The sequence below is a fragment of the Anoplopoma fimbria genome, chromosome 13, assembly GCF_027596085.1.
Source record: "Anoplopoma fimbria isolate UVic2021 breed Golden Eagle Sablefish chromosome 13, Afim_UVic_2022, whole genome shotgun sequence".
Classification (NCBI taxonomy): Eukaryota; Metazoa; Chordata; class Actinopteri; order Perciformes; family Anoplopomatidae; genus Anoplopoma; species Anoplopoma fimbria.
Window position 1 is genome coordinate 9,328,215 of NC_072461.1, and position 10,274 is coordinate 9,338,488.

Consider the following 10,274-nt stretch of genomic DNA (forward strand, 5'->3'; position numbering starts at 1 on the left):
ACCGGTGCTCACTTGTAATCACTTGGATAACAAGCATACTCAAACAGAACACTGTGTCCTGCTCTAGCCCACAAAAATCATGCCTTGGTCCCATTTCTTCATTTCTCAGGACACTGCACCAAAAGAGAACTTAAACAACAAAATGTAGTAAACAAGAATTGTGGTCCTCTTAAGGGAACTGATGTTCATTCTCTGCCAAAATAAAACAAACAAACAGCAGATGCATCTGGAAAGCTAGCAGACACAGGTCCAGAGTGTTTCCTGGCACAATTCCACCAACTGATAAGGTGCATTGCTTAACATGTTTATTTAAAAATATTAGGAACAGTAGAATAACCTACTGAAATGTATGCGAATTGACAAATTACACATCTATCAAATATTTCTTAAAACAACATCGCATCAAACAGTCATAAAAAGAGTAACAGTACACATGAACAAAGCGGTTTCTTTTTTTTCTTCTAAAAGCTTCCATAAAATGGGATTCTTTATCTCTGAGGTTTGATGAGTTCCCACATGAAACAGGATCACATTGGAGATAACTTGATTTGCAAATATAAATTGAGACTTGATTGGTGGTGGGGTTATCTTTAAATCCTTTATGTCTACTACCATACTTAACTGAATAAAAGTTTTCTGTCTGCAAAACTAGAAAAATACAAAACTACAAAAATATACATTGCATGGCTTTTCTTTTGACACATTGTCTCAATCCTTAACTCAAATAATAATAATAAAAAAAAAAAAAAGTAGGATAATCAACTCTATCTGTGCTTTGGCTCGATGCAACAAGGTGTTTAAGTGACTTCTCAAGCTAAGACTTCTGGTCTTGCTTCTTCCACAGATTTCAAAATAAATCTATAGTTCAAAAAGAGGAAGTAACAGAAATAGCTATACAGAGAAGGCACTAAGATTCCTATTTCTCTAGTGGATGATTCAGAATGATTCATCATCTGACTGCCCTCCCAGAGACCTCATCTGCTCCAGAGTCTCTCTCCCAGGATAGGTGTTCCCCTCTGACTCTGCCTGACGGACTGTCACTAGCCTTCCCTTTCCCCTGTTCCTTGACCCTACCGACCCCACAGATTCCGACTTGTCACTCATAATGTCGCTAACACTCGATCTTACGGACAATCCACCATGAGACCCGCTGCTGTGGGAGGAATGACTGTGAGCGTAGCTGTTGTCGTAGCTGTATCCATTGGAGCCGTTGCTTCTGTGTGAGTTGCTGTTGTTGCTCTTGTTGTGGCTGGACGGAGTCTGAAAAGTTTTACTGAAGGGAACCTGATCAAAGTATTTTTGGCTACGGAAGCTGCGCTCAGAACCTGAGTCCTGCTGGCTAACAGGCTTTGAATATTTATCTGGTTCCCCTTCTCCACCAACACAAGGGTATCCTGCAGGTCCAGAGGCCAGATTGAAGGTCAGATCTAGAAGCCTGTCTTCACCCAAAAACTCCCTGACAGAGGACGAAGGTCTGGGAGTTGGGGTGTCAGCCGGTCTACCAGGGGGAGCAGGCAGGACGCCGCCTACCTAAAGACAGAAATTGGAGGTTTGATGAGAAAAATGGAGTAACAGTAACAATTATTAAAAATCAACATAAGACATGATTATATGGGCAACACACAAAACATCAGTCAGTGTAACCCCAGTTCTCTGAGTAGCCCCCTAACGGCGCCCTATGAATGAGAACTTGGCTGCATCAAATATTTAGATCTTTGAGAAAACGTGAGATAGACCCCGATACAAGAGGTCAAATTGATCTAATTTCCTAATGAATCAATATCAGTTTTTTCTTTATAATGAGTATCATGGATGAATATTACAAATACATCTATTGCTGCATCATTAAATAAATTAATAAAACGATAAGTTGACTGATCAAGTCGTTGATCAACAAATATTAAAGCAGCATGAAGCAATTCTCCTGTTGGTAGTTTAGGGAGGGCTTAGATAAAGGAACATATGAGAACAGTTCAATTAAATCAAAAGAACTCTCTGTGGATTCTGTGAGAATGAAACTCTTTTCTGACCCAGGGTGAGTAATAGATCACCTGGTGAGTAAGTCAACATGACCCAAGGAAATTATGGAAAAAAACAGAAGGACCAGAGATTCATAATGAAACTAAAAGGTGTTAGGAGTCAAATAAAGACACTCTTTACACACGCAGTTCAGCAGCGTTGCGGGCAAGAAGGCAAGTTTGTGGTGCTGTTAGACAATTCATCCTTCAACCAAAATGCAACATTAGCGATGTATGGATTTTTGTTGGGGTGTTTGCAAACATGAACCCTGAACCTATAACCCAATCACATCGCTCTTTGAAACATTTCCCAATCACGGCCTTGCATACCCTTATTGAAGACGACGCGTCAGTCTTTGCCGGAACATCCCCACGCTCCCCTCCTGTCAGTGATGCTGCACCGTTCAAATATGGTCCTACTGTAGAGGAGAGCTGAGGTCTTCCTGGAGGGTGGAAATCTGACTTGTCGATTCCAGCCATTGAAGCTAGCTGACCAAGGCTACAGAAGAAGAAAAAAAGAAGAGGTGAAATCAATTAAAGATAAAGTAAAAGGGTACATAAATGTCATTCAAGCACAACTGAAGTGTTTACCAAAATAATCAGACATGTTGAATTGGTAATAGTTAACAAATGCTACTTTACATACAGGTTACCTTTTTCCATAGCAAATGTAAATAAAATGTCCATTTAGATTAATTACTTAATAATAATAATAATAATACATTTTATTTATATAGCGCTTTTCAAAGTTCTCAAAGAACTTGAAGATATATTACATTTTACATTACAGTCATTTAGCAGACGCTTTTATCCAAAGCGACTTCGACATAGCAATATATGTGTGGTAGAAGATGCACCTGTAAGAGCATTGAATGGCATCCATAGCAATAAGCCTCTTTGCGCATATGGCTTGCTTATACTGTAATAGTCCAGTATTATAAAGCAATATTTCACTAATACAAAGATTCTCTCCTTGAACATGAACTGCAGGGATACTGGTTTGATTATGTTCACTGGATAAAAAGAGGGAAATATTAAGAACAAATGAGTCAGAATTTTGTGACTGATCCCTTTTTCCCTTTTTACTGCACTTTATGGTCTTGGTTTCAAAACAACTCAGCATCCTTTAATTGTCCTTGACCATGACTTAAAAATAAATAAGGTATATATAAAATACATAAAAGAATAAAATAAAGCGGGGGCTTTGTCACAATGAAACTCTCTTTTGAACTGTACCCTGTGCTAAATGACTGTAATGTAATGTACCCGGTGCAAGGTTCCTAAATGGAGGGGGCCGACAGGACCAGAACAAATAGACCAGTGTTATTAAAGGTCATCTCAGAACAAAACAGAAACCCAGAACCACATTTGCGGTAAATAGACAATTTACAGGAAATAGCCCAGCCTTTTGGCATTTTGAAACAGGGGCTGTCCTTTTAATGAACAATCAATAAATTGTAAAAAACATGACATGAGGTGGAACAATTGAATGACCAGAGTCGAATAATGAAACTGAAAGTTGTATGGTAAAACAAGGACACTCTTTGATTCACCTCCACCCAGAGCCAAATTGACAGAGTCAGAGTGAAAGTAGAAATGTTGTTCTGGCCAGTTTCAAGAAAACCCACCCGGCATCCTTGAGGAGATCCAGGAAAGCGTGGAACTTGGTAAATGAGCTCTCAATGCTCTCCAGGACCGCTTCATCTTCAAGAGCACTGATAGCAGGTGGTGCTGATGCAGAGCCGGTGGCTGCAAGCGCCTCCGACAGGGAGAAGTTTGTGTCACGCAGACGGGCATTCTCCAACTCATACTGAATAGAAACGAAAAAAAGACAGAAAAAGAAGGGCGTCTTGAATTCAGTCTCTGGTTTCTTCATTTACAAAAGCATTAACATGAACTGAGGGTTAAAATGAACATAATTATCCGAAACCCACCGAACCTCAAGCTAGTTAATCTTAATGTGGAATTAAGATCCTGCCGTGCCATGAAATAAAGTTTGACTCTGATAAAAATCTCTCAAACTAAGGCTATAACAATAAACTGGTGACTAGTGCATAGAAAATTTGCAGTGGTGGAAAACAGAAGAAAAATACATAACAGACAGAAATGATATGTGAATATCTTTGGATTTATCATCACCTCCATGAGCCTTGACTCAGCCCTCAGTCTGGCTCTGCGCTCCTCTGCCAGTCTCAGACGACACTCTTTTAGCTCCATCTGCAGGGCAAACATCACACACACACACACACAAATACACACACAAATTAATGCATGCTCCAAGTTCCTCAAAGTCCAAAAGCTTTGCCTTTTTCCTGTATACAAACCTTATAAATGATGATGATATGAATTACCTGCATATGTTCAAACTTCCGCCCGGTGATCCTGTCCTGGAGACTCAGAGAAGGTGGTCTCTGCTCAACTTCCACCACCACTTCTTCATCTTCCTCATCCTCCTCTCCCTCTGAACCCGACTCCACAGTAACCTTCACGGTAGCTGCACCCTGATGAAACCCATGCATATCAACAGATGATGGAAATACAGTTTGACTATACTTGACAGGGTTCTGATCTGATTTGACAATGTTTTCATTCATTTCTACAGTAATTAACTGACCATAAACACAAGAAAACTCACCTGAAAGCTTTGATCTATCACACAAACTCCAGGAGGCATACCTCTGCAACAAAATTCAATTCAATTCAATTCAGTTTATTTTGTATAGCCCAGAATCACAAATTACAAATTTGCCTCAGAGGGCTTTACAATCTGTACACATGCGACATCCTCTGTCCTTCCCAAAAGCACCCATTAACATAATATTAGTCTTTGATTCACTGAGTGATGCCTGGCAAACGCTTTGTAAATAAAGGAAGTGTTATTGTGGACATAAAATCTATATTATGTTCTATTCTGGATGCTTGATGAGACATGTTTCGTAAATGCAGCCAAAAACTGTTTTAGAAATAATAAATACGACGTGTTATATTTATGAACGGAATACGGTATCTAACATTATGAAGAGCATCGGTTTGCCAGCAGTTCCTCACCTCTGGCGTTCAGCTCGTGCAGCAGCGCGCCAAGGCACATAACCGGAGCGAGAATAGGGCTTCTGTGTCTGAGCATCGCCTGAACTCCGTCCTCCAGGAGATGTTCCTTTACGAGCAGCTGCACCACACACAGAGAGAGAGAGAGGGAGAGAAAACGTGTAAACAACTGGAAGTTCAACATCCGAGAGCTTCTAGCCACTCAATTTTATTCTGGGATTATTGGCTGTTTGAGCTCTGTTTTATCACTAGGACTGTGTACATCCATTAGGGGCTATACATCTATAAGAGAAGGTTTTAAAGATCACAAGCAAAAAGGGAATAATGGCTGACGGGTCGAGCAGAAAATTATTTTAGTCACTGTATCAGTTATGAGACAGCATGGCACTCTTCATCTTTTGCTTTTGATATTAATTACATGGTATCCCAACCCAAAGACATTTAAACCACATCACACACTTTTTTGCACTGGTCAGCAGAGCTGTCTGGGGTGTGATAGGAGGGACCAGGATGAAGTTCTTACCATGTCTCCAGATGACTTAAAAGCCAAAAGGTGAGAAGTCAGAGAGAGAACAATATGAGTAGGAGAAAATAGACACTATCTCAAACAGACTCAAACAGATCTAACACTGAAAGTTGCGTTCACTTGTGCACAGGCTGGAGACTTGTGCACAAGTGCATTACGACTTTTTCTAAATGCCAGTAAGGGAGTCTGAAAATCTGAAATTGTTAAAAGTTAGCAACTTAGACAGTTTAGGTCATCGTGGGAAAATTAACCTTTTTAGACACTAACAGCCACAAAACTAGATATTTAATGAGCCTGGTGACGAGCTGGAGTAAAAGCTTTCCCATTGTTAATAAAAAAAGAAATGATATATTTCTATGGGATGATTCTTTGGCAACCATCACAAATGCTATATTTTGTCTGTCTGTTTGAAATCACAGACAAGTGCCCATAATGTAGCATTGTGAGAAACAACATAAAAAATGTATACTTGTACCTATCCTAAATGTAGTTTTTCCTCTGACTGTGCCGGGTAGTGCCCGCCTCTTTGGAACAGAAGCTCTCTGTGGCTCTGAGGCTGCAGGCTTGATCCAGCAGTACTGCAGAACAAAATAAGGAAGACACAGCTTTGTGACAAACATGAAGCATGCATGCAAGTACACCGCACATTCCTTGAGACTCTGAAAGACAGCATTAGCTAAAGATACTCACCTCTGGGGACTGTCCGTCAGCATTCATCAGTACTTTCTCTAGTATAGTTTTAATCAGGACCTTGTCTGTAAAGGAAAAAAACTAACCTTCACGAAGGAAAAATATTTTTCCAGAGCATCACATTCCTGGGGTTTTCAGATATGTGTCTGTACAATTACAGTATTAAATTAATAACAGTGTTATAGAGCAATTATAGCATTTATCCAGTATGAAAACAGTACTTTAGAAACTGGGTTGGAATTAGTATGGAATTGGGACACACAGCTAAATAAAAATCTAACACTACGCTAGCTGCGCCTAGAGGCAACAATGTATATTACACCCATAACACAAAAGTGCTGTGGGGAACAAACGACATACCAATTATTCATCATATTGGCAGAAGTTCTATGAAAGTCTAGAAAAATGTTTCAACATGATTGAGGCAGCTTCTTACCGATTAAAGGGTTGCTACGGATATCCAGGACGCAAAGAGCAGTATTAGTTTTCAGGGCTTCCAGCAAACGACGAGCTCCTTCGTTGGACAGACCGCACCTCTGCAGGTCCACAGCTGTTCAACAAATCACAAAACAGACTGAGAAACCCTGAGCAAAATTCCTACGAAGAGGTGAACAGTGACAATTTTTTTTAAAAAACTTCCCCCGCAAACCAACTGACCTTTAACCCACAGGTCCTCTGCCAGTTCATGCGCTAGGGCAGCAGCACCCCGGTCCCCTATCAAAGTGTTACAGTTCAGGGTGACACGGCGGAGACCTCCCATTCCCTCAAACTGTGGCTTTCGATACCTCAGAGACTCGGCCCATGCGGTACCATGCCTCTGCATTCCCTGATGCTGAGAAAAAGATTATTTTTAATACTGTTCATTTTTTAATTAGGGTCTTAGTTTACAATCACTGATTAATTAATTAATAATAATAAAATAATGACCACAGAAGATAGTCCATAACACATCCAAATAGTAATGTTGGTAAAGTCTTGAATATGAATATATAATATCACACCTTGATGATGTTGGCCATATGCTCTGCCCCTCTCCAGGTGAGATTGCATCCTGTAAAATCTACCGTCCTGATGCTGGCAGAATACTTCACACTTTGGCAAATGACTGAAACATATGGAAAATGGAAGTTACAAAGACAACATGCTCACATACAGTACAGGAAAAAACACTGTGAATATACATACCCTCTAAGCCTTCATCAGAGATTGGACAGTTAGCCAGAGATAGGTTTTCCAAGGAAACACTCTTTGAAAAACCCTGGAATACAAAAAATAAACACATGCATTTAGTTTTTACCAAATTTCATGGAAAATCCACCCCAGTATTTGAAAAGAGTGTTTAGAAAATGCTAATGAGCTTATGATTCTGTGCCCATCTCTCTGAATAACTAAACAAATAACAATATAATGGTTTAAATGCCGACTGGTTACACTGCAAATCATATTATTTGGCTATTTTTTTTTTTTACCTTTGTTAAGGTGATGAGGTCCCTCTCTCTCAGTGGAAGTCCATTGAGTTGCAGAGTCTTGAGGTTGGAAGAGACAGTCAGACACTCTCTCAGGGCCTTGCACAACTTAAAAGTCATGTCCTTAGAGCGAATGGCTGGGATCCTCTTCCTGAAGCTAGACTTATAGTACCTTCTATCTGAAATTGGTGGTGATATGATTAATTTTTTTATATGCAAAATTGGTAAATTATTCCACTTTCAAGGTTGAAGTTTGTAATTTAACTTATCCTGTACTTGTTTCAATAATATGAAAACAAATTCCCCACTGTAACTTTTTGAATCAGGTTTTTTTTCGGCCTTACCTGCGTCTCCAGAGGCCAGACTAGCTTGATGTGTGCTACTTATTGCAATGTGTTGCAGGTGTTTGTTGATGCAGATGGAGCTGAGAATGGGGGGCCAGTCTGTCAGTTTGACCCTGTCTCCATTGAAGTCCAGCATCCCTTTGTCGAGGTTCATCTTAACAGCCTGGAGAGGGACTGACTCCTGTCTGGCACAGGCAAAGTCATAGTATGCCATGAAGTCCTGGGCACCACCCCGCCGAATGTGAGCACCGTCTTGAACCATCTTTGACCTAGGGAACAGAAATATATTTAAAAATTCATTAAGAAAACATGTCACTTGTCAGAAGAATTCATGATTAATAAAACCATGAGATCTTTTCGACAACTCTGGCACTGACACCTTTTTTTCTGGTCGTATAAGTAAATATTTTGATATCTTTCACCATAAATTGTGTCCCCAGTTTGATTGAGATATATAGTGATACATATGTTTGACAGTTCTGTTATTAAAAACATGAGGCCAGTAGTGAATAACGTTGTCTGTAGAGCCAACACCACTCCTGTTACTATTTGGTTAACTTAACAGCCTTTTATATCAGCGCATCTCCACGTCAACGTCAAACCTAACAGTAACTTAAAAGCCTAAAGATCATTTGGTTGGCTCCTACTAATTATACACGAAGTTAAAATGTACAGTGCAGTAGTCAGTGGTGGCTCAGCCAATGGCGTTAGCAAGCTAAGCTCCTAGCAACCGTTGTTAGTGAAGGAGAGAGTCAGTCTCCGGAGCCGCTACCGAGCCGTACACCGTCATGTTTTGATCTGTTCTTCCACACATTATTAAATAGAATTAACTCCAACTAAAACAAATAATGTTACCTTCCACATATGACCTTAGGCTGTATCGTCGTGGCTCTCTTCGCTCGGTTGTCGTTGCCACTGTTTGACAACTTCTGTTGTTGTTGACGATGTAGCGCTCAAAAGTGGCGCTGTGGAGTCAGTGAAGGCCCGCCCACGTGTCTTCTTCACTGTGTTCTATGTGAGGTCATCCAAATCACTGCTGCCACCTACCGGAGAGGAGGCGAAAGGGCGTCCCCGGTATAAATCTCTTTGAGTGGAAAGTCTTGTGAAATGACGGTGTTGGTTTTGTGTGACGATGTCAGAAAAGTGAATGCAGGGGGAATGCTGAATATGCTGTGTTTAAAACGTATATAAATATATTTATGGGTAACAAGAACGTGTAAAATAGATGTGAATGCTAAATTAATCCATAACCCATTCAAACAGTACAGGCATTATTTAGAATTAATTTGATGGAGATATATTGTATTTTAAGAAAGAGAAAAAGATACTTGGTCAGTGCTATTGATACAACTTTAACCCTGATTATTGGGGAACGCTGACTGATATTACTTTTATTCAACTTTCAGTATCATATAATGATATGGTATGATTATTCTACATTATTTCTGCACATGCATATTTGCACATTTATTTGCACAATGCACAATGCATGTTACATATTAACATCTACTGTAGTAAATACAGTGGTACAATTGCTTTTGAATTTCATTTCCCTATTTATCATGAATTTTATGTATTTTATTACAATTAGTTATTTGTCCAATCTTGTTCTTGAGCTGCTGTGACATATGCATTGTACTTGTTGTCTAGATTAATACATCGGAACAAACTATCATTTTACAACAACAAACAAACGAAAAAATGATATTGGTTTCATGAAGGCGTTAATTATAAAACTGGAACACAGTATGACACTTTTAACATCAGTATTAATATCGTCATAAGGATTTGAACCACATCACCAAGGCCTGATTATAAATTCCGTAATTATTTGGCTGAATTATTTGGGTCAAGTTCGTCAACGTTGTTTAATTTATTAAGCATCTCAATCAATTGCTCAAGAGGTGCATTTAGATGTAGAATGTTACAAACTTTACATATGTATTGGAAATGAGCATCCCTACGTTTACTTTCATATCAATCTAATTAAGGAGTCCGGCATTGGAAGCCACCGAACCGGTACAATCGGGTCCAGGTCAATAGGTTTGGATAGATATCATGACCGTGGTCGTGACCCTTATTTACGAACACGTTTTCTTTCCCGGTGGGACTTTAATGCAGCACGACAACGCCCTCTCCCCAGTTTCCTGGACGCTCATTGGTCCGTTTCAGCGTCAATCAAACG

At 39.7% G+C, this 10,274-nt stretch overlaps 1 protein-coding gene across 1 annotated transcript; it reads right to left on the reverse strand.

The window, feature by feature from the left end:
* Positions 1 to 9,083, reverse strand: cep78 (centrosomal protein 78). The gene is made up of 16 exons (XM_054610780.1): positions 8,945 to 9,083; positions 8,090 to 8,358; positions 7,749 to 7,924; positions 7,465 to 7,537; positions 7,281 to 7,384; positions 6,937 to 7,111; positions 6,716 to 6,829; positions 6,280 to 6,344; positions 6,065 to 6,167; positions 5,067 to 5,184; positions 4,654 to 4,696; positions 4,370 to 4,519; positions 4,158 to 4,235; positions 3,647 to 3,828; positions 2,349 to 2,517; positions 1 to 1,530 (listed from the first exon to the last, which is right to left on the reverse strand). The coding sequence occupies exons 2-16, from the start codon at positions 8,349 to 8,351 to the stop codon at positions 937 to 939; spliced, it is 2,406 nt and encodes an 801-aa protein (XP_054466755.1). The 5' UTR covers positions 8,352 to 8,358; positions 8,945 to 9,083; the 3' UTR covers positions 1 to 936.
* Between the last annotated feature and the right edge of the window lie 1,191 nt (positions 9,084 to 10,274).